The sequence below is a fragment of the Gavialis gangeticus genome, unplaced genomic scaffold (assembly GCF_001723915.1).
Source record: "Gavialis gangeticus isolate Ggan-Ray unplaced genomic scaffold, GavGan_comp1, whole genome shotgun sequence".
Taxonomy (NCBI): domain Eukaryota; kingdom Metazoa; phylum Chordata; order Crocodylia; family Gavialidae; genus Gavialis; species Gavialis gangeticus.
Genome location: NW_017729032.1, coordinates 152,684,088 through 152,708,251, shown reverse-complemented (window position 1 = coordinate 152,708,251; position 24,164 = coordinate 152,684,088). Strand labels below are relative to the sequence as shown.

The 24,164-nt window shown below is 45.5% G+C and overlaps 4 protein-coding genes across 4 annotated transcripts in view; 2 read left to right on the top strand and 2 right to left on the bottom strand.

Moving 5' to 3' along the window:
• The window catches only part of TSGA10 (testis specific 10), a 54,027-nt gene extending 52,587 nt beyond the window's left edge, over positions 1 to 1,440 (bottom strand). Inside the window, exon 1 of the mRNA XM_019525483.1 lies at positions 1,151 to 1,440. Coding sequence (XP_019381028.1) covers positions 1,151 to 1,405 — 255 coding nt within the window. The 5' untranslated portion in view covers positions 1,406 to 1,440. The remainder of the gene's footprint in view (positions 1 to 1,150) is intronic.
• A 7,829-nt stretch (positions 1,441 to 9,269) lies between these two features.
• Positions 9,270 to 12,063, top strand: LIPT1 (lipoyltransferase 1). Its single transcript, XM_019525042.1, has one exon. It carries the CDS (start codon positions 9,968 to 9,970, stop codon positions 11,096 to 11,098), a length of 1,131 nt encoding a protein of 376 aa, XP_019380587.1. The 5' UTR covers positions 9,270 to 9,967; the 3' UTR covers positions 11,099 to 12,063.
• Positions 12,064 to 12,347: 284 nt separating this feature from the next.
• Positions 12,348 to 17,385, bottom strand: MITD1 (microtubule interacting and trafficking domain containing 1). The gene is made up of 7 exons (XM_019525043.1): positions 17,193 to 17,385; positions 15,315 to 15,416; positions 15,049 to 15,185; positions 14,884 to 14,970; positions 14,172 to 14,287; positions 12,636 to 12,696; positions 12,348 to 12,566 (listed from the first exon to the last, which is right to left on the bottom strand). Exons 1-7 carry the CDS (start codon positions 17,326 to 17,328, stop codon positions 12,471 to 12,473), a joined length of 735 nt encoding a protein of 244 aa, XP_019380588.1. The 5' UTR covers positions 17,329 to 17,385; the 3' UTR covers positions 12,348 to 12,470.
• A 65-nt stretch (positions 17,386 to 17,450) lies between these two features.
• Positions 17,451 to 22,609, top strand: MRPL30 (mitochondrial ribosomal protein L30). Its single transcript, XM_019525045.1, has 5 exons — positions 17,451 to 17,538; positions 18,769 to 18,849; positions 20,542 to 20,688; positions 22,267 to 22,340; positions 22,427 to 22,609. Exons 1-5 carry the CDS (start codon positions 17,497 to 17,499, stop codon positions 22,557 to 22,559), a joined length of 477 nt encoding a protein of 158 aa, XP_019380590.1. The 5' UTR covers positions 17,451 to 17,496; the 3' UTR covers positions 22,560 to 22,609.
• The last annotated feature ends 1,555 nt before the right edge of the window (positions 22,610 to 24,164 follow it).

Below are 24,164 nucleotides of genomic sequence, written 5' to 3'. Positions count from 1 at the left end.
CGCGCTCGGGGCTGCAGCCCGCCCCGTGTTCCCGGCTCCTTTTGCAAAGCTCCTGTGCGCACAAGTGCAAGCTGCTCACGATGGGCTGGGCGGCCCCGAGCGCTGGAAGTGCACTAGGCACGCGCAGGGTTCTTGGGTAAATCTGAGCTCGTCATCAAGTCCTTGTGCACATTTAGTAACTTAGTTTGGAGGGATGATCGAAACAATCTGTGAACGGCATTTAAAAGCAAATTTATTAAAGTTTTAGCACCACTGGAGTACACAGTGCTAGACTTCATAAGTAATAACGAATTTATTCTTATTTCAGATCCTTTGACAAATTAAAAATGGCTACTGGTAGTGTAGACGAGAAGGGAAAGCATGGCTGGTGGCTAGCAGAATTGAAGTCTGTATCAGCGGTGATAAGAAAATGGTGGTTATGTTGATGTCTAGTATTGTGTACTCTAGTGGCCCTAAAACTTTAGTAAATTTGCTTTTTAATGCTGTTTACAGGTTGTTTTTATCATACCTACAACCTAAGTTATTAAAGTTTAAAAGTGTACAAGGACTTTATGAAGACCCTGCATTAGGCCAGTTACAATAGTTGGGGAAATTCTCCTCTGTGAGCTCTGGGGTACAAACACCCTTCTTCAGCTGAAATACTTACTAATGTAAAATTATATCTTCGGCTGAAGAAGGGTGTTTGTACCCCAAAGCTTGCAGAGGTGAATTTTTCCAACTATTTGAGCTGGTCTAACAAGAATTCAGATTTACCCAAGATACCTTGTCTGCCTGTGTGCTTAGACCAACACGACTAAAACCAACTCCCCAGACATGTACGTTGATTCATAAAAATGTAGAATTCCCATGGAGCTAGTGTGCGGCCCTGAATAAGGAGCTGGGAGTAGGCTAGGATTACGGGGTAAAATCCTTTTCAGGTCATCCCAGACTACACGCATATCATGCCCAGAGGGCTCCTTTGATGAATTCCAGGCAGGAGACGTGTGGTTTGGAGTGACACAGAAAGGGACTATGGAGCCAAATCCAGCTTAATCTCAGCTCTTTATTCAGGGCCATGTGTTTGATCCACAATACTATTTTACGTGAGTAAATATTTCTTCTTCAGCAATCCCTTGCAATGGAGGATGACTGTCTTCCAGAAGTACCTTACCTGTGGGTCGACGATGGCTGATGAGACCAATGTGGGATCCACACACTCCACTGCAACTTGGGCATGTGTTTGCGCACACGGTGGGTGGCTCTGGATTCTTGGTTTGGTCTGTGACATGCTGTTTCTGCTGCTCCCACGTGTGTCTCCTGTTGTCATTGTAAGATTTCCAAGTATGGAGATCCTTGCAACAGGCTGCTTCTCCATTTGGGGCGATCCTGGGTGATAGTTTCCCATGAGTTGATGTTGATGTTGCATTTTTTCAAGTTGGCCTTGAGGATGTCCTTGAAGTGCTTTCTCTGCCCTCCCCTTGAGTGTCCACCTTGACTGAGCTGAGAGAGTAAAACGTACTTCAGGAGTCTGGAGTTGGACATGCAGATGATGAGGCTAGGCCAGAAAAGTCAATGTTGGATGATCATGGCCTTGATGCTCATGGTGTTTGCTTGCAAGAGGATGCTAACGGTGTGTCTGGCTTCCCACTGAATAGATTTTGGATGAAATTCTAACTCTTTAGCATGTCTAATTCATTACTAACAAGTTTTAATTGTGTAAAGATTAGCTTTGAAAAAGGAACCAGGATAAGCAACTAACTTCATTCAGCCTCATGAGGGGCAGCCAATGCTGCTGCTGCTGCAGGGGGAGGCCTCTGTCCCTGACAGCACTGTACCTAGACTCCTGGCAGCCCTGGGGGAACTTTTAGCATTGGGCCCCCCTTCCACCTTCCCCATCATCAGAAATAACGCTGCTGATAATAAAAATTACGATTTTCGGGGCCCCTTTCTGCACAGCTCTCCCATGCCTGTGTCCAGCCCTGGTCCTTGAGTGTGGCTGGCATGTGGGTCCCCTCCCTCCTGCCCCTCTGCGGGGGAAGCTGTATTAAAGCCATGAACAGCAGGCTTAGGCAGTCTAGAGGGGTAGGTGCTAGACTGTTTAGCCTTGCTCAAACTCTGCAGTCTCAAACTGTTTAGCCTTGAGGCATGGGTGGATCGGGGATTAGAAAAGGGGAGGGGGGTGCAGACGCTGAGGGGCATCATTCCATGTAACAACACCTATTTTTCTCCTCAAAGAAAGAAACCAGAAGCTTTACTCATAGGTCAGGGGCCCAGGGCTGTGTTATTCAGTTTAAGAGGGAAGCAAAAACTCCTTGGAGTGAGTTAAAACCAGGCTGTGGGGCTGTGAACTGGGAGCTCCATGAGCAAAAGTAGCTACCAGGAAGTGGAGCTGCAGAAAAAAGGCCTACTTGAGTGATGAAGCATCAAGAGTACATATATATATAAAAAAAAAAAAGGAAGAGGGGCTTAAGATCTGTGGAAGGAAGAGTGTAGAAGGGATTGGGTAAATTATAACGAGCCAGGAAGTCAAATGACTCCCTCTGTACTGCCTGACTTAAAATGCTGCTGTCACTGCCACTGGTTGATTTAAATTGTGGGTGGAGCAGGAATCTAAGGGGAGCGCAACTGCACCAAGACATGCCCTCTCTCCCCATCTGCCCCTGCCTCAAGGCGTCCTTTGATAGACATCCCTGAGAAACTTCCAGTGATTAGTTTTCAATCTCTTTTTGACTACAGAAAAGTGACAGCAATTCTTCTGTTGCAAAGAGCTCAAGACTGACTCCAGCAGGGCAGGATGTTTTTGTGGCCCTACAAATTCGTATTTGAAATCCCTAGATTTATCTTATGAATCAAGTTTGCTAACACTGTGCAGCATCCTAAGACACTTGAAAAGATCTCAAGGCACCCCGAGGTCCCAACTGAGAGGGTCACTGTGCTAGACACGTGTTTACCAAAGAGGCTGAAATGTCCACCAGTAGCAAGATTAGAAAAGAGAGTTTTCCAAACAACCTGTTGTCACAGTAACTCTGACTCAAGGGAACAAGCTTCAGTTATTGAACCTGTTGTCTGGTAAATTGTCCAGAGAATCAGTTGAGAAATCATCCTCAGCCCTTGGTAAAAACATGAGAATGTCCAAAGCCCTATTACTACAATCTTTGTCATCAAAAGGGTAATTTCAGTGTTCAGAAATGAGCCCAGTTAATTTGTGGGAGTGTCGGAGGACTGCTGTGAATTTGTACAGCTTGCTTAGAATGGATCTAAAGTGCACAGGTTCTACATGTGAAATTGATAACATGTAAAAATGGTTGTACTCAGTTTATTGACATTTTTCTTATTTTTATAGCAGAGTTTTAAAGCAAAACACCATTACTGATTAACCAATTAACATTCATTAAGTAGAGCAGAAGTTCCCAACTGTGGACCACTGGTCACCTAGGAGGCCATAGCAAGTGGTCAGCAGACTGCATGAGGCTCCATGTGCTTTATGACCATACTATCATAGTGCTTAGGGTTGGAAGGGACCTAAACAGACCATCAGGTCCGACCCCTTGCCCCGGGCAGGAACAGGTGCTGGGATCATATTACCCCAGCCAAATATCTGTCCAGCCTCCTCTTGAAGACCCCCAAGGTAGGAGAGAGCACTACCTCACTTGGGAGCCCATTCCAAAGCCTGGCAGCCCTAACTGTAAAGTAATGTCTCCCACTGTCAAGCCTGAACCTTCTCTCTAACAATGATGTTTTCCAGTTAAAGTTTGGTGGCAAAGGGTGCATGGTGGTCTGCAAGAAGTATTAAAGGTTGACACTGGCTCATTGGTTCAGGAAGTCAGGGAACTACTAGACTTGAAGGATGATGAAAAATAACATACTTATCTTACCTGAACAGTGGAATAACACAGTGTCACTGTGTCTCTGACACATCCCTGTTATCACCAAAGTGTTCCTAAAATGTTTAGATTCATATAACTATTTTGGTGCAGAATAAGCAGTAATGGGGGATGTCAGTGGGTGGCAGGCATGTCTGGAGGCTTGGTAGAAGAGAAATGGGAAATACTAGGAAGAGAGGGTTTTAAAATGTTGTAAGAAGGTGGGGGCTAAAGAAAAGGGGAATTAAAAAATTGGGTAAGGGGAGGGGATTAAGGAGGGGACACTGGGAACAGAAAGCAAAGATCAGCCTGACATTCTCCCCTCAGGGGGTTCTGCTTCTCTCAGGGGATCTGATTCCCTTTCTTTCCCCAGGTCTGGGACAGGGGGAAGGCTCTTTTATGTTTGTTTGTTAAGAGGAACATTAAATTTATTGAACCCAACCTTTTTACTGTCACTAACTCCCTGATGAAAAGGTTACATACAAATGCTTGATATTCTCATGTGAAGTTGCAATTAGCAGTAATGCTATTCAAATTAATTTCTTGGACAGTATTTCCTGCAGTGGGTTGCAAAGGATATTTCATTTTTGACATAGCGAATGTGACACTGTAAGTCTTTTGAGCAGCCTAAAATAGTAAACGTGCAAGCTCCACAGACCACATTTCTTCTGTATTCCCTTCAGTGTCATTTCTAAAGCTGTCTCAGTTATGGCTGTTATGCCTGCAGCATTTACAGCTGTGCAATTAGGAAACAAATAAGATTTTAGAGGTAAACCTAAGAAATCACCCAGAGGTCTTCATTTGAGGTAAAGAAACTGAGACTAGTTAGGTGTGTAATTTTACAGGATACCCTAAACTATCAAGGTAAAATCTCATATTGAAGTGTGAAAAAATGTAGAGCATTGTTCATATAAACTTTATGTAAAGACTTAAGTTTTCCTTATTTTTACTTTTAAATGGCCTTTTTATCACAAGAAGCTTTACAGTATATTTTCTCTGTCAAAATACAGAATTTGCTTCAAGCTCTGTCTTGCAGTTTATTTGATGTTTTCCATGTTAGCTGGGATGGAATAATAGAGCAACCTGTGCATGAAAGATGCATGGTCCCTTGTGGTTGTGCATGAAATGAGAGATGGGAATATATGTCTGTGGGAATCTGTGTACACGAGTAGGAATCAGTTGCAAGCCCTCTACTCTCTGATGCCTGTATATGAAGCTGTTACTAAACACCTCCCTCCCAGTGACTCCCAAGATCTGGGTCCATCAGGTGGCCAGACACCAAGACTGCTGACATGTAATTAAAGGCACAATGGGATCTGATCTGCAATTCCAACCATCCTACCTCCTGCCATACCACACATGATTAGCAGGAGGGATGATTGTGGGACTGGGGATCAGATCCCTGCTGTTAGTTTAGGGGAGTCTGGGATCACAATCATACTCCCCTTGCACTGGCAAGTAGCAAGCCAAGTGCCTTGTGCTTCTGTAGTTCTGTGCCAGTTGGATGATCTTATGTTCCTAGTTGTGGAAGTGCACGGGAGCCTTGAAGGGCTCCGGTGCACTTACATAGCTGAGAGCACTGGTTATCTGGTTGGTACTTCCAGATGCGAGAGCACATTGGGGCCCTTCAAGGCTCTGGTGCATTCTCAGCTGATCAATGCTGGCCATACTTTTATCACACCATTATTTAAATGAATGTGTGGTTAGGTTACTACTTAAGACATCATAATTAACTAATTAATCTTAGGTGTAATGTCTGCCAGGGGCCCAAACCAAAAATGCCATCTTGGTTTGCCCCTTTAAAAATTAAATCCAGGTAACAACAGAAAAAGGAGCTTCACCTTCATTAGCATGGCTTGTAGCTGAAGACTCATAACTTCCCCTCATAGTCGCTACGGTACACTCCTTCACAGAGTTGTCGGGCTGGAGGTAGCAGATTCTCCCATGTACCAACCAGCCACGCAGTGATGGAGGCAGAAGGACTTTAACTCTGCATAAAGCTGTTCTACCTTGACCACTGCACCCCCGTAGATATGTTTGGCTACTTCAAAAGTTGTCTTCCAAAGTGAAGCCAGGAAGTAAACCTTCCCTAGAGAGGGGAAGGTAAAAGGCCACATCACTGGGAGGCTGTAGAACACTGAGCATAGTCTGCTCTACACAGAAACCAGATCACCAGAATAGGTGGTTGGGAAAGGTAGAATCCTCAGTTTCACATAATGATCTAGGAAACAAGGATGCAACTCTCTCTCCCAGTGAGCTCTGCTTGCCATAGCAGTGGGGAGGGATAGAGGCAATTGCTACCATCAGCTGGACATATCACGTTGCCTAAAAAGCCCCCTGGAGCCTGAGGAATTCCCCAAGGGTCGGTTCCTCCAGAATTATGGACACTTTTGGCTATAAAAAAGGATCAGGCCCCTATTGCTAATCTGTTAGTGTTGGGATTAAGTCTTTGCAGTCATTCATGAGTTCTGTCAATGCTGGACCTTGTAATCAAGAACAGCAACAAAATAAAATGCTGCACCTTGACATAGAGCTAGTTGGCTCTAAATGGGATAAATTGGTTCACTGCTAACCTGATTGGTTTGCCTGACTGGCTCTGGCTTCATACAAGCCCAAACAGCTGAACTAAATATGGCAGTTCCTTGATTAACCCTCCATTCCTCTGACTCTAATGAGGAAGAGGAAAGCAGTAGTTATATGTAGCAGTGCTAACAGTCACATCAGGCTAACATGCAGTCTGAGAAATGAGAGAGAATCTTACATCTAATGGAAAATGCTCTGAGAAGTTAGGAAGGCAGGTAGAATTGCTCAGCTTAAAATCTGGGTTGGGCCCATGCCTGGGCTCTTACAAAGGTCCCATCAGGTTACTAATGTCCAGAAGCAACCCAGCTTTCAGCTGGGAGGCAAGGTAAAACTTTTAACAGACAACTTTCCCTGCACATCCCTGTGCAGTGGGATGGGTGCTGAGTTTCAGAAGAGATGGCCTGCTTCTGAGTCACCTACATCTTACCCTGCAGCACTGGGGTTTCCTCAGAGGTCTTCCATCAAACTGAGAAGGTCCAGCTAGGCAAATGAGGTGACTCCCTTCAGGTTCCATTGAAGAGAAGTAATAGAAAACATCAAGGCAGTTCTGTTCTTTGTGCACCTTGCCATAGCTTCAGAGGCTGTGTCCTTGTCACAGTAAGGCTCCCTGGGGCACGGAATGGGGCACTGTACCATTCTAACCCTAGCCAGTCAGCACTGCACCAGGCCAGACCCTCTTCTCAGGCTTTGAACAACTACTCACAGGACAGGATCAAAGTGTCCAGCTTTGATACAGGCCTATTTGATTTCATAGGAACTAAATCTGTAGCAGCCAAAGAAGAGACTGGTTATGGGGAGGAAGAGTTATAAAATGGCTGAACTGGCAGAGCCATTGTAAAAGGAAGGACCTTTTGGTCATGTGTACAATCTGACACTCATCTCATAGATAGATTGTCCAGTCACTGTCTAGTTCCTCAACAAGCAGGGGTTGAACTCAAACTCCTGGCCTTACTGCTGCCATCAACATCATGTCTTCACTTGTGCAAACATACTTTCTCTTGTAGTTCTGCCAGGGAATTGCAAAAAAGAAAGAGCATCACCAACAGGGTCCCAGGTGGCTTTTGTTTTATTGGAACCAATTGCCCCAGCCAAAAACCCTGCCCAAAATGCCAGTCCAAGCATCAGCCTAAACGGTTATACTGTGTCACTGATGACATCTGGTGGCCAAAGACAGACAGATCACTGTGTTGACAGCTAACCAGATTCCAAGTGCTTTTGAACAGTGGGGAGTCAATCTGTCCCTCAAATTAACCTGGCACCTTCCCTGAGTGCCACACCAATCCCCTTTCCTTGCTCTGCTTGATCTGCTGCTTGGCTTTCTGCTCCCTCCCTGGGCTCCTCACCCAAACAGCTGCTCTGCTTCTTGCCCCCTGCCCTGTTCCCCACTGCCCGATCCATTGCTCTACATCCTGCTCATCCTGTCTAATCCGCCGCTCTATTTTCTGCTCCCTGCCCTGTGGTCCTGGTTGCTCAACCCACTGCTCTGCTTTCTGCTTCCTGCCCAATTCACCCCGCTGTTTTCTGCTCCCTGCCCTATCTGCCACTGCACTGCCTGCCCCCACCTCTTTTTCTCTGGGGAGCCTGGGACGAAGAAGGCTGCAATGTGGGGGGGGTGGAGGGAGGGAAGCTACCAGCAGGGCAGCACAGCCCCGGCTGGCAGCGTCTAGGCCCCACGACAGACCACTTCCCCCTGCTTGGGGCCGGTCCCCAGCAACAAGCAGCAGCCCTAGACAGTTCAGCTCCCTGGCGAGGCAGGCAGAGGGGCCCCGAGTCCGGGGCGGGCTGCAGGCGCCATCCCCCAAAAGCCCCTTGGCGGCAGACCTACGACTCGCTGGTGCTCGGTGTCACCCGCTATCCCTTCCCCCTCCTCACCCCTCCCTCCCAGTCAGTCAGGAGGCCGGAACGCAGGCGCCGGGGGCCGGGCGGGGCCGGAAGGGTTTGGGCGGCGCACACGGGAGGTGGGGTACCCCCGTATGACCCCGGCGCGGCGTGAGTGGACCTGGGGGGTGTGCGGGGCGGGGCGGGGCGGGGCGGGCTGGCCGGCCTCACTGGAGCCACTGCTCCTGCATCTGTTGTGTGTGGGGCTAGGGGCGCAGCAATTCCCGGGCACGAGCCTGACCCTGCACTGGCTCCATTTAATTGGGGCGGGGTTGGAGCAAAGCAGGAAAAACGCCGAGGTCCCTCGGCAACGTCCTTGGCCCAGGTGCCTCAGAAAGCTTTCATGGCTCTGACAGCATGACCTTAGGCCTCCCAGCGCAGCAGCAGAGTGAAAGAGGCACAGGCAGGCTGCCAGGAGGATAGAAACAAGTCATTCTTTCATGATACCAAAGTAGAGCATAATACTGAAAATCGCAGATAGCAGTGACAGATTTACCATTACCTTTAAGCTGGTTTAACAGCACCTTGGTTTATATCTATCTATCTAAAATTATCTAGATAATTTCCACAGTGGGTTTAAATCTGTCCTAAATCTAGTTAAATTAATTATGTGATACTTTGTTTAAAGTTTTTTTTTGCCAGTGTGGCTTAGAAAAGTTATCAATTCAGACAGATAAATTAAACCACTCATAACTGAAAATGTAAAAAAATACGAGTTTATTCCATAGACATAAGTACAGTACATGCAGTTAAGGAAAACAGGTTGGAACAGCTGTATTAAGCTTTTAGAAATAGAAATAGGAAGAGAAATATTTGGTCATATTCTTATGTTTAGTATGGAATATCCACTGTGGTTTCATGACAAATCAGTCACATTATTCAATGCAAAACCAACCCTAGAAAAATAATAGTTTTAGAATAGATAGATCTCTCTCTCTCTCGCTACATATATATAGCTAGAGTTCTGCATTTAAGTACCACACACACTAGCTGTTTGTGGTCAAAAAGCGATCTGGCAAATTCTTGGAGGGAAAGGGGCAGTAGAAGCTAGTGGGCACAGGAGTCAGCTGGTACAGCCTCTGACTTTACTTTCTAGACCTTAAATGCCAGAGGCTGCAAGTGGGAGAGGAACAGCGGGGGGGGGACCCTTGTCATACACAGTTCACCATCCTTTTCAATATTTGCTTTCCATCATTGTGTGACACACGTCTATTTGTTACACCACGAGGGGAGCATGGGCCCATCAAATAAAACTAAAAGCCTTTCTTACTGTGTGATGCAGGAGACTAGGCAAGGCAGACCCATGGTCTGACCCCATAACTGGCAATTCTTATGTTCCATGGCAAGAGGAAACAGGTGCAAACAGCTGTAATACTTCTCTCTCCCCTCCCCTGCCCTCCTTTCAGGCTATGTGGAATGGAAACTCAAGCCACCTGCAGCCCCAGCTCTAGTCCTGGATAAGGGCCAGCGGAGGTATGCTTTGGGAGAACTTCCTTGTAATTCAATACACTTTACAGCTGAGGCCTAATTACACCAAAAAGATGGTGTTTATGCCCTACAACTGTCTCTGGGAATGCATTTGTATCAGAGGAGATTGGATTATGCAGGTCCTATAGCACATTGTAAGAGAACCATTTTCCCTTCCACAAATTGTTCAGTACTTTATGAAGAACATGGTAATCCGGGCATCTCTCAGGAACTGGTTTCAGTTATTTTATGTCCACAAGTTTCCTGCAGCTGGCTTCAGAACTACAGCAGATGGAGCGATCATTCTACAGTCTGTTTCTAATGACATTTACCAAAATCTGGCAGTGGAAGACTGGATTCATGATAACATGAACTTGGAGAACAGGCAGGTTCTGTTTCTCTGGAGGAATTCACCTACTGTGGTGATTGGGAGACACCAGAATCCCTGGCAGGAGTGTAACCTCAAGATGATGAGGCAGAAGAATATAAAACTTGCCAGAAGAAGAAGTGGGGGAGGAACAGTGTACCATGATCTAGGTAATATCAATTTGACTTTCTTCACATCCAAGAGAAAATATGAGAGAATGGAAAATCTAAAACTGGTTGTTAAGGCTCTCAAATGCCTGAGACCACAGTTAGATGTACATGCTACTGATAGGTGTGACCTCTTGCTGAACAGGAATTTTAAAATTTCAGGGACTGCTGCCAAGCTAGGAAGAACTGCTTATCACCACTGCACCTTACTCTGCAGTGCAGATAGATTTCTTTTATCTTCTGTGCTAAAGAGCCCTTACAAAGGTATAAAAAGTAATGCCACTCCTAGTGTGCCTGCCTCAGTGAAAAATCTCTTTGAAGAGGATCCCACATTAACTTGCCAGATAGTTATGGATGCCATTGCTGCAGAATATGCCATCTGTCATCAAATTGATCACCGTGTCACCCTCATAAATCCAACTGATGAGACTGTGTTCCCTGGAATTAATAATAAAACAAAAGAACTACAAAGCTGGGAGTGGATATATGGCAAGACACCAAAGTTTAGTATTAGCACCTGCTTTAACATGGTGTATAAACATTCTTTCCTTGAAGTTAAAGTAGATATGGATATAAAGCATGGAAGAATTGAAGTTTGTAATATTAACTTGCCAGAAGAATGGCTGCCACCCGCACTGTGTGGTGAACTAGAAAAGAACCTAATTGGCAGTAAGTTTTGCCCGAGTGAAATGACTGCATTAGCAAGTGCTCTGCTAAGATCATGTCCACAAGACTATGAGGTGCACAGGAGGTGGAATCTGTTATGTGAGAACATGACAACAACACTCATGTGATTTTCATAATGAAAATGCAAGCTATTTTTGCTGCTGATTCTGGGTGATTAAGCATGTGAAAAATAAGCTGTATTTTCACTAGTTTGGAAGTTTATCTTCTAGCACTAAGCTTGTATTGAAGTAATTGTATCTTTACTTCTTCATTGTTCCGTTGAAATCTTGGAGTCCAGTTCAAGGCTGATTACTCCCTCATTAAATGGTTCTTAAAACTAAATTGCTACACTACACTAATTTCCATTACTAAAGGTCTGGTATCTATTTAGGGACTCAAGACCATGAAGAAAGTATTTTTAAGCAGGTCAGTATTATAAGACTTCAGAGAAAGTGACTTGGAAAACTATATTGGACTTGGACAGAATGACAATTTTCATTTAAAAAAAGACTTCTAAAGCCACTATTATATCTTATGAAGTAGTATTGTGAGAGCAAGCCCCAAGATTTATTTCAGAGTAATTTCTGATCACTTGAAATGCATAGAGTATTCCACGTTGTCTGCCTTTTAGTTCTAAACAAGAAATTTTGCATACCAATAAATAGGCCACAAAACTGTGACCAGCTCAGATGTACTGCAGAATTGGTTTTAAGTCCTGTTTATGATCAGCTCAGACAGCAAGAAAACCACTATGTGGTGGAAAGCGACTGAACCTCAGTTAAGGAAACCAAATAGGTTTAAATCCTGTCCTATATTTGAAGGATATCTGCCTCAAAACTGGACTACACACTTAGGCAGCCTGATCAAATATGGCATATTGATTTTAGTTATTTTCCTTTTTACAGGTATATGATACACATATTTCTGTTAATACTGAAAGAGGGATTCACAGAATCGGACAGCCCCTTTAAAGGCTTATTTAAAGGAAACTGTATCACCACTACCAGTTAGAACCTCACAGAAAATTTTGCACAAATATTTTATTGACTTTTGCCTCCCTCTAAAACAGGGCAGGGAACTCTAAAAAAAAAAACTGCTTCAGTTTTCCAGTTAAATGCTTTATCACAGCTTAGTTAAATTCTTAAACCCAGAATGTCTTAAACATCATTTCATATTAAGGTGTTTATCTAGTTAACGTCTACATAATTGAATTGGCTGTACTGTATCAAAAATATTAAATTTGTGAGTTTATTCTCTTTATAGAAAATTGTCTCCCAAGTGCTATAAATTAATGATGTGACACTTTGTTTAAAGTCTTTAGCTAGTGTGGCTTAGATAAGTTATCAGTTCACAGAGATGAATTAAACCACTCATAACTGAAAATGTAAAAAAATAGAAATTTATTCCATAGAAATATATACACTACATGCAGTTAAGTAAAATAGATTGGAACAGCAGTATTAAGCTTTTAAACACAGTAATGGGAAGAAAAATATTTGGTCATATTTTCTTTGTATGTTTAGTATGAAAGATATCCACTGTGGTTTCATGACATGGCCTCAAATCAAAGTCACAGTATCCGATGCTAAACCGACCCTACAAAAATAATAGTTTTAGAGTAAGCCACTTCATAGTTCAAACAGTCAGAAGTCAGGGCATACTTACTTGAGGTTTCTTAAAATAATCAAGTCCCCTTCCAATCTTGACCATCCATCCATTGTTGAACCTATTTTAAAAATTCACTGTGTCACTCTATTCACAGATATTAAAATCCCAGATATATTAAAAAAGTAATCATCTTCAAAAGTTATGCAGCTCTTCCAGCTGGTTCAGTCACAATTACTAAGCAGACGAGAACTGTGTAAATACAGTAATGATGCATCTTGAAAACTCAATTTCAGTTTCCAACGAGAGAGTACAGGCAGTCCTCAGACTTACGATGCAATTGGTTCCTGAAAACCACGTCTTAAGTTGAAACGTTATAACTTGGAAACAATTTTCCCACAGAAACGACGTTATAAATGGGGGCTTGGTTCCTTTACGATGCTGGATATAGCTGCATCCAGCTTGTAAGTCTGTTGTGGTGGAAGGGGATGGGGAAAGGAAGAGGTGTGGGAGGGCAGTTCAAGGTCCCCCACAGTGAGGGAGGAGCTGGGGCAAGTTGCTTGTTTGGTGGCTCATCTGGTTGCTCTCGCTGCTCGTCTGGGAGGGCATGGGGGTGTGTGCCCCCAGAGCTGCACCGGGCAGGCGAGGCTGGGGCTGCACTGGGAGCGGGAGCTATGCCATCTTGCAGCTCACCCAGCTGGGGCAGGCGGCCGCAGGATGGGGCCGCTGTGCTACCTCCGGACAAGCTGCGGGCAGTGGCGAGTGCTGCCCCCACCCTGGATGAGCCACAGCTCTGTCCTGCGTCCACCCTGTCCCAGCTGGGTGAGCAACTGCGGGGCATGTGGGGGGTGAGGGATGTGCCCTCGGGGTAGGGCGGGTGGAACCATGCTGGGCTGCACCCCCGCATAGTCTCCGCTCCACCACCTGCTCTGCCCTGCTGCCCACTCCGATCTGGGGGCACATGCCTGCCCATGCCCTGCCACCGCTCGCCCAGCTGGAGCAGGGCAGGTGCGGGGATGGAGCCGTGGCTTGTCCAGGAGTGGGACGTGGCTCCTGCAGTTTCTTGCTACTTGTCTGGAGACAGCACTGTGGCCCTGTCTTGGACCTGTCCTGCCCTGGCTGGGCGAGTGGCTGGAGGGCATAGCCCCCACTCACAGTGCAAGCCAATGCAGCCCTGGCCCTGCCCATTCTGCCCCTCACAGAACCAGAGGCACCACCCCCACCAGGCCCCTTCAGCTGGAGGTACCAGACAAGCAACTTGCCCCAGCCCCTCCCTCACCACAGGGCAGGTCTTGATCTGCCCCCCCCACATCCTTTCCCTTCCCCCCCTTCTACCACAAGACTTACCAGCTGGATGCAGCTGTATCCAGCGTCATAAAGTTGAAACCCATGTTGGAAGGTTGAAACAGGGTGTCAATTAATAAATCTCTTAAGTGCCATTGGTCATAACTCCAAAAGTCGTAAGTTGAGGACTGCCTGTATACTCTTTCACTACTTAAGGAAATTGGTTTCCACTTTTGCTAAGATCTTTAACTATAGTTATAACATATAAAAATCAAATAATTTGGGATTAAATTGATTTTCAGCATTACCAACCTAATTTCTCGGTCATGAATTGAAGTTGAAAAGGAGACATCCAGTTTTATTCCACAGTTCTTTACTGATTGTTGTATCTCTTCTAGGGCACGTGTTTGCTGACTGTTTTCACTGCCCTGTTAAAAATAAAAATTGTTGCAGCTCACGCCCTTGGCCTAGCTGGTGAGTGCTTTGTTTCTGTCCCACTCTTGCATGTGTTGTAGCTATTTATCTTCCTCAATTTACCACCTCCATGAAAGAAGCCAGCAACACGTTCTGGACAAGGACTTGGGTCTTTCCCCTAGTCCTGCTGCTAGCTGTGCTACCTCTCCAGTTCACTGGATTAAGATTTGGGATAAAAGGAGTCCAATGAGAATGAAGGATTTTAAATTGGTATAATTCCTAAGTGACAAATATAAATCAGGCCTTCCTTAATATAATGTTTGTCAGCTGAGTTTTAATGGTTTCTCATCATAAACATGCAAATTGGACAGTACAAACAGTTTTCAGTGTCATTTCCATGTAAGATTCCATGGTAGACTTTATTAGATGTGGGTAAATATTTGAAATTATTAAATTCTTGGCTTATGTTAAATTCTGTGAAAAAATACAGTGTTCTCCTTATGTTCCTATTTCCCTTCTTGCATTTCCTATAAAAAACAGGATATCCATTTGATAAATGCCAACAGGATTAAAAATCCAAAACCTACACAAAAATGCAGATAATACTTACTTCACCACAAGAAGTGAGGAGATGGATTGTTTTCACTTTGCAGGGCCCTTTAACAAGCATCTCACAGAATCTTAAGAAGTTGTACAACTGTAAAAGTTACAGTTTATTAAAAACTACAAAAAAAATCTGAGTTATATCTACAAATCAGATTCAAAATCCACTTGCCTGATGAACATGCCTAATATAAGGATCCTCTACCCAAACTTCTGTAACTGTCTCATTAAGGTACTCTTGAAATAGTTTTTCGTAGCTAAAACCCGTTGCATTCTCTTCAATTTTAATTTGCTTGTGGTATTTACCATCTAAAAAAGGAGAATCCTTTCACTAAATAAGACAGCAATAATGCACATGCATAATTGAACTGCCACATCATCTTCTTGTAACTGTTCATATTCACAAATGCATCATCTCTTTACATTTAAATTCCATACCTTCTTTCTCTTTTTTATTATGCTTCTTAATCTGTTCAGCTCTAGTCATGTACTCGATTATTTTTTGTCTGTAATGAGTTTTTTTTGTTTCATCCTTTGTTGCTGCAAAGCAAAAAAGACATCAGATTTACAGACTAGTTTTCAAAGAATGTAACATAGTAATTCACGCTTTTCATATTTTATTGTGTTTATCTCAGATGGGCTTCTTTAAGCACATTGAGAGACTTCATTTAGTGGTTTCTGTGCTAAATACACTGGACGCTTGTCAAGGGACACTTCTCCAAATAAACTGACCCTTCAGGAGCTGGAATCTTTTGCATGTTGTTTGGTAAATTTAAAGAGTCTCTATAAATACTAACTTACCAGCAGGAATCTGGGTTTTCTGTTCACCATGGAAAAACAATTTCCTCTTTTTAAGGACAAAAATGCAGATTTTCTCCAAAGGAGGAAAAACATGGGAAATGGTGGATTTCCCCTTGCAGGCTGGCAGAGTTCCAGCTGCCAGGGGCTGCTTGTGTAGGGGGGAGCAGGAAGAGAGTGTTCGGGCAGGGGGTGCTGTGTTCACACATGCATGTGGCAGCCTGGCAGCACAGCTCCCTCCAGGTAATTGAGGGAGGAAATGAGGCCCCCACAGTGAGGGAGGGTGGGTTTTTTTAAGTAATATATTTTGTGTTCCAGGTCAAATCATACCCATTAAGCAGAAGCCAGTCATTCCAAAAACCGTATCAATGGAGCAGGCAGAATTCACCGTTCTAAACACCAGATGTGGCGCTAAAACTGGCAAGCATCCTCCACCCCAGGCTCTCACCCTGGGACTTCAGATACTCCTAAAACCACTGGCAGGCCCAAACCCAAAGGTCTTGGGGTTCAGATACCCCCACTTGATCTTAGCCCATAAGAGGTCAAGGGAGGGAGTCGGGTAGGGCTGGGATTTGGGGCACTGCCCAGCCAGAGCAGCGTGTGGGGCCCAGGAGGGAATGCACAGCCACAGGGCCCAGGTGGGAAATGGGACTAAGCCACAGGCAACTTGTCCAGGGATGGGTTGGTGGTGGGAGAGTGGCTCCCTGCCAGTGTGCACATTTCCCAGAAGGGGCATGGGGAGGGGCACATACCCCACGGCTTTGTGTACAGGGTGGGTGTGGCCTGCCCACTGCAGGCCCAACCAGTGGGACCTGACACTGCAAGGCAGAGTGGGGCGGGGAGGCTTGGCGCCACCACCAGGAGCCCCTTGCTGCCCTGGCAAGGTGCCCCCTGCCTGCCCAGCAGCAGCAGGGTCCCTGGCACAGTGTTGTCCTTACCCGGCAGGGGAAATACCCTGACTGAGGTAATGCAAGTAAAGTGGCACTGTGCAGTGGGGGGGGTTGCACCCTTGTCTGCTTGCAGACAGGGCTCCCTCCAGTCAGCTTCCCAGTGCCCAGCTTCCAGTGGGAGGATCTTGGCTACACACGGACTTTATGAAAATGGGAGACTTCTCCCTCGTCTGCTCCTCCGGCCAACTCAAGCCAAACTTGGGGGCATCCAAACCCCAAGCTTTTGGGCCTGCACAGGGATGCCCGCCAAAGGATTTGCAAGCATCTGAAGCCCCAGGCGGTGTGGAGGATGTTGCCAGTAGTAAGGCCACATTTGGTTCTTGAATGATTTGGGATGGATTTGGCTGGTTTGACTTGGGACGTGAAACATTTTTCCTTAGAAAAATAAGGTGAAGGGGCTGCAGGCCGGCAGCTCCGGGTAGGTACGTGCCAGGGTCTCCCTCCGCTCACACAAGGGGCAGGCGTGGAGGTGGGCGTAAGCCTGTCGCGTACACGCTCCTGGGACGGGTTGGGACGTAACCGGACCAGGCGGGGAGAGAGGAGGCTGCAACCGCCCCCACCCCCGCACCTTTCCTGACTTGCATCAGCAGGTCGATGCCCTCCTGGTAACACACGAGCGCCTCCGGGAACCGCGACCCCGCGTCCAGCTCCACTGCCCGCTGCAGTGCGGCCGTAGCCGCCTCCTCCAGCCTCGCATCCGCCATGGGGCCGCCGGTCTGCCCCCAGGGCACGTGACGCGGGAGCGGGGACTGAACCACGGCGATGCCGGGCGATGCACACCGCTTTCCGGCCGGAAGGAGCCGGCGCCTCCTGGAACCCAAGGGCTGCGGCTGCTGCGCCCCGCCCCCCGGAAGCAAGAGCCTGGAACGAAGATGGCGGCGCTGAGGCGGGCTGCCACCCCCGCGGCCTGGGAGGTGAGGGAGGATCCCGCCCGCGCCCCAACTGTAGCCTCCAACGCGGCCCCTGGGGTCTCTGCCCCCCTACTTCATCCCAGCCTGGGGCTTCCTGCCGCCGCGTTGGTGGCGCTGAACCTCTCTCCTGACCAGCAGCCCCCTGTTGGAGGGGCCCTAGTTGCCCTTGTCCTGACAGAGTGACTCAGACCCCAGTGCAGGCTGGAGGGAAAAGGGTGGACTTATAGGCCGCTCCCCCCGGGCTGGGGCTGCCACACCGTGCCAGAAGGCTTGGCCATGGCCCACATCCCTCTTCCCCCCAGCATCTTCTGGTTGCTCTGCCCCTGCAAGCACATCACCATCCCCTGTGCTGCCGACCTGGGCCCTCAAAAGGCCCCCTGTCCCCTTCCCCCGCTGGAGGGGCAGGCAACCTCCCTGGCCCCTCTGCCCTGCAGCAGCCCCAGTCCTGCAACCCTGACTTACCTGCCTGCAGCTCCCTGCCTACTGTTGCCTCTCCTCCTGCACCCACGTGTGAATTAAAGCAAAAATCTGGACATTTGCTCAGATTTGAAAAACCCACCCGCGTGGAGATAGGAGGATTCAAAAAGAGGATGTGTCCAGGAAAACCTGGACATACAGTAACCTTACTTGGGAACCCCAGGGAGAGGCAGGGATCTAGGCAGTGCCAGGGCTTGTGCCTTCATTTCTTAAATACAGGGTGCCTTTACAGGTTTGTAGTTTTAATTTTAATTCATTTTATTGTTATTGTTGTTGCTATACTTACCTAGCAGGGGGGAAACGGTGATCACAGTGGTGGTTTTCCCAGGGTGAAGCTCGTTCTTTGTACTCCAGGCCGACTAACCCCTGCAAGCTTCCCAAATGCAGGAGACTTAACTGCACAATTTTACACACGCAATGCGGGGAGAGGGGTTGCTTTTTTGTGTTTCCCTGGGTTGCTTCCCAGCCTTTTTGTTAGGAATAAGCAAGACTAAGGGGCATCTGGGCTCTGGGCTTGCGTGTAGGACACTTGCCACAGGTTTGGGGCGTATCTGAAGCCCTAGACAGGTCTGAAATGAAGGATGCTTGTCCAGTGGTAGAGCCACACAGACTTGAACAGTTGAGCTTTGATCAGTTGGAAATTGACTGTTGAGCTGTGCCCAGTAGAAGTGGGAACTGGTTTGGAGAAATTTCAAAAAGAAAAATTGCCAGTTGTTGTTTTGTTACTGCAATTACTACTACCATTATTATTTTTAGATTCTGGCCAAGAGCCCACAGTCTGTGTTTTGGGCCGGAGGGATTCGCTATAAATTTTCAAAGTCACGAATTCCCTCTGAGGTAAGTGTGGTGTTTAAAAATGCTTGAGCCTTTAAAGCTTTCATTTATAGCTTGCTTTTCCTTTTCTTTTCTTTTTTCCAATGAAGCACGCGGGTAAAGATTAGGGTGGCTATCATAGAGGACATTCTGGTTTTCTCCTACTCTGTCCTCTCTTGATACAAAACCTGATGCCTTTATGTCTTGTATTTTTCTCTTTGAGAGAAAAATGGGGACATAAAGGTGTCAGGTTTTGTATTGACAGAGGACAACTGGACTATCCTCCATGATGGCCATCCTAGTAGAAATGTGTAGCCTTTCTGTTCTTAAACTGGAGAGCAATGTGTTTAAAAAAAAAACAAAAAAACAAACAAAATAAAACCACTTCATTAATAAATGCAGTGAGGTAAGTCACACATGTGACACTGAAAAATAAGGTGTGCTTTTTGCTTGTACTGAATTTTTCCCTCATATTTCTGCATGAGGAAAATAAACACTGTCTAGCTTGAGAGTACTGTATTTTCTTGCATAGAGTATGTTCCACAATATCATAGATGCCTTATTTCTGAAAGGCAGAATGAAGCAGGGGAAAAAGATCTTTTCATGTAGTAAATTGAGTAGCAGCTGCTGGGAGTAGCAGCTGCAGATTTTACCTTTGGTTTTACCCCATCAGCAGCAAAACTTGCTCTTACCTTGTTTCTCACATATGTTGTGCACTCCTGTTTCCAGCAGGTGGTTTTTTGGGGGAAAGTGCATGTTGTTTGCAAGGACATATAGTCTTGTTTCTAAAACAAGGCCATTTAAAACTTTTCTAAGCTGGTTATACTTCAATCATGGGTCAAATTTTAGGTCTCAGTCCTACAGCTGGATCTGTGTGTATGGATTATGGCACCTATGAGAGTCTCTAATATTTCTCTGTATATACCATATTTACTGAATCAGAGACCACACTGAATTTAAAATGACCCTCCTATAATTAGATTATACACATGGAAAATGTATAAATGTATTATATTTTCTATGTAGAAAATCTAATTATTGGAGGGTTGCCTTAAATTCGTCTTCTTCATTTGTACAGTGGGGAAAACACTGGCGGGGGGTCAGGTGATAGGATAGTGTGGTGTGTGTGTATGGTGGGGGGTCAAACAGCTTGACCTCTGCCCCTCCCCACTGTCTCTTGCTCTGCTCTGCCAACCTCTGGCTCTGTTTGAACCTGCGCAATGGAGCATGGCTGCAGCTGGGATTAGTAGCAGCAGTGATGTGGAAGCTCTAGGGCCTGGCCAGAGTTGCTGCTTCTGCCACATCTACCAAGCCAGGCTGGGACTGTGCTCTGTGCCCCAGGGTGGAATGGGGCCAGAGCAGAAAAAGGGTAGGCAATGGCTGGGTGGGAGGAAGGTAGAGGGGACCTAAGGCCATCGGAGGACAGGTGGGGAGTCTTGAATTCAAGTAAATTGCAGACTGTGGCTTTAACATCATTGCATTCTTCTGCAAAATCTGATGCAGCCATGATAACAAAAATGTTATAGAAGCAAAAGTTGCTGTTTTGGCATTGTGAAAGGGAAGTTAATTTGATTTCCCCCCATTTCCAGTATTTTTTCTTGTGAAAGGCCAAAGTATTTGTTATTAATATGTTATTGTATAATATAATGTAAAGTTATTAAATGTAAAATTATTAAAATGTTTGAAAACAAACTCATGTTTTTGAATTATTTGTAGGTGTTTCAACCAAAGCCTTCAGATCATGAAAAATATGGAGGTGATCCTCAGCAGCCTCACAAATTGCATCTTGTAACTAGAATCAGAAGTGTAATAGGTCGGCCATACTGGGAAAAGAAGATAGTAAAGGATTTTGGATTGGTTAAAGTATGTTTGCTAAATGAATTTAATATTTAATGTGTAGATCAGAAATAGAATTAACTTAGACTTTTGAAGGTAAATTCTTTTTCAAATTTTTATTGTAGTACTCATTTTTATCCTTTAGGGGCCAGATCCTGCAAACATGTGCAGGTGTGCCTTCATTTCTTGTGGCAGTTAAGCTGAGGATGGGTAGGTTTGGATCTGTCCTGCATGACTGTTAGTGGAAACTGATCATGTGTAGGGAAAGTAGAACAGCAATATTAAGATTGTCTTGCATATGTGAGAAGTTTACTCTTCCATGTTCAGTAACCAAAAATAACATAAGTATTTGTAAATGCTGACCTTGCTTTTATTTATGGATCATACTGTTTAGGACAGGGGTTAGCCACCTGTAGGCCTGCAGGCCAGATTCACCTAAGTAGAGATTAGTTCTGCCCCTTGGCAGCTGGGAGACTCAGCAGTATACTCTAGTGGGAGCAGCAGAGGGAGTCCTTCCCAGGGTCCTTATTGCCTGTCTTGTTCCATATCCCCTCTACAGCATTTGCTGATCAGTCAGGGGTGTGAAGATTTGCAGTCCATGGAAGGGTTGGGTTGCAGGCAGTGGCCCACAGCTGCAAAATGTTACCCATCCTTGATTTAGGGTTTGCAAGGATTTGGGCACCCCTGGTTTATTACAAAAATCTGAATGCCCAAATGTAACATATCTTGGTGTATAAACCAGAGCACATGTGGCCCATGAGGGATTAAATTACAGCCCCTGGGCTCCTGTCTGACTTCCAGTTCCTTCACCTTTCTCCCCCCTGGTATGGCCTGGGGCATCTGTGACTCATCCTGGTGCAACCTGTGGGCATGCACTCCCAGCCATTTAGAAGCTGGATGGTTCGCATAAACCATGATTTGTCCAAAAATTATTGGTACAATGTATTATTCTCTTGTGTTTGAGGTTCTTCAGATCAGGGCATGGAAAAAAAATATGTGCAAGTTCTGGGATAAGGTTACATATGACTGGTTGAAGACTTGGGATGCTTGCAGATGTTTTAAAAAAAAAAGCACTTTAAACTTGATGTGTTCCCATGCTGAGCCCCACACATGCCCAGGACAGCGCCTTACTCTACTAGCTGATTGAGTCAGCTTTAGCTAAAAGCACCAAAAAGTCCTGCTGATGCACCCAATCTTTATAGATGCTGCTGAGCCAGGTTGAAGTAACACACTGCTTCTTCGGTAAAACATTTGTTTGTTTAATTTTAAACATCTGCAAGGAACCTTTGAGAGTGAAGTAGTGGAAGCACATGGGTTTTTTTTGCATGAACTGCTTGGTGAATGTGAATGCATAAGGATAAAAATTAGTTTCTAGTAAATGGGAATGAGATCAAATTAAATTTATCATCTTGGTTGGGCCTAGTGATTTGGTTGGTTCTAGATTTTCACTTCTTTAGATCAATTTATTTTTCTTTAATATTGTATCTATAGCCAAATCCTTTATTGGTACAAAATTAAAATGTTAGCTTAATGCATTGTTCTCTAGGGGCTTGCATTACTATCTGAAGCACATTTGTAAAACTTTCCATTTTGCTTTATTTTTAGGCACATCAGCCCAAAGTTCACAAAAATATTCCCTCTGTGAATTCAAAACTCAGAGTCATTAAACATCTGATAAGGTTTGTTAACTGTTTCTTTAATCAGCAGTATTAAACAAAAATTAATGAGCATGGCAGTGTTTTTAAATTAACTCTCTTGCATGTAGAGTGCAGCCATTGAAGTTACCGCATGGGGTTCCGACAGAGGAGGAAATGGGAGACACCTATCTCAACAGCAGAGGAGAGCTAATAATTCGGCAGCATCTGAAGCCAGTGGAGCAACAAGCAATTGAGTCATAATATACACTGACTAGTCTCATTTTGATCAAATAAATTATTTAATATGTACATTGAAGCTGTATTTATTAAGAAAGGGTTGTAATGGAACTTAGCCCCTCTGTGCATTATGTAATATATTGCCTTGTTGTAACTGATTTAAATAATTATGTAGTTGTCATATGAGCAAAGACATGGGTTAAGGCTTGGGATTGGTAGGGGGAAAGCCCCTCATCTTGGATTTTGAGTACAAGGGGAGGGTGATGTATGGAGCAGGTGGCTGCTGTGACCTAGACTGGCTACAACAATCAAGGAAAATAAAAAGTCCTTTTGCAGATACATAACGAGCAAAAAGAAGGCGCAGAGTAGCATAGGGCCTCTGCAAGACAAATCAGGTGAGTTGGTGGTTGACGCAGACAAAAAGGCAGAGCTCTTCAACGAGTTCTTCGCTTCACTGTTCCTTAATACTGACCAAGACAATCCCCCCACCTTGAACATAGATGTCCAAAAGGCACCAGACTGCCAAAGGTTAGTGCTGACTTAGTTAAAGAGCACTTGGAAGGGCTGGATGGGTACAAGTCAGCTGGCTCAGATGACCTCCGTCCACAGGTGATGAAGGAATTGGCCAGTGTCATTGCTGAGCCGCTGGCACAGCTGTTTGAACTCTCATGGTGCTCCAGACAGGTCCCTGAGGACTGGAAAAAGGCCAATGTGGTGCCCATTTTTAAGGAGGTGAGAAGGGAGGAGCTGGGTAACTTTTGGCCAGTCAGTCTTACCTCTATCCCTGGGAAAATACTAGAAAAAATCATCAAAGAGCATGTTTGTGAAAGCCCAGCAGGGGAAACGATGCTGAATGGAAACTAGCACGGGTTTGTCACAGGTAGATCCTGCCTGACAAACCTTATAGCCCTTTATGACCAGGTCACAGACTGCCTTGACACAGGAGTGAAGGCTGATGTCATCTACCTGGATTTTAGGAAGGCCTTCAACACAGTTTCGCATCCTATTCTCATAGGGAAGCTAACGGGCTGTGGAGTGGATGCCTACACAATCAGGTAGGTGGCTAACTGGTTTAGGGACCACACCCAGAGAGTGGTGGTTGGCGGGTCATTTTCAACCTGGAAGGAGGTGGGCAGATGTGTCCCACAGGGTTCAGTCCTTGGGCTGGGATTATTTAATACCTTCATCAGTGATTTGGATGAGAGTGGGTTGAGCACCCTCTCCAAGTTCACAGATGATACCAAATTATGGAGCAAAGTTAATACACTGGAGGGCAGGGAACAGATACAGACCAACCTGGACAGGTTAGATCAATGGGTGGGATGAAATAAGATGCAATTCAGCAAAGATAAATGTAAGGTACTCCACCTAGGAAGGAGGAATTCCCAGCACAGCTACAGGTTGGGGGATGTCCTCGGCAGCTCAGAGGCTGAGAGAGATCTTGGAGTCATAGTTGACTCCAAGATGAACATTAGCCGGCAGTGTAATGAGGCCATCAATAAAGCCAATCGCACCTTATCGTGTATTAGCAGATGCATGATCAACAGATCAAGGGAGGTGATGCTCCCCCTCTAATGCAGCACTAGTCAGGCCACAGTTGGGAGTACTGTGTCCAGTTCTGGGTGCTGT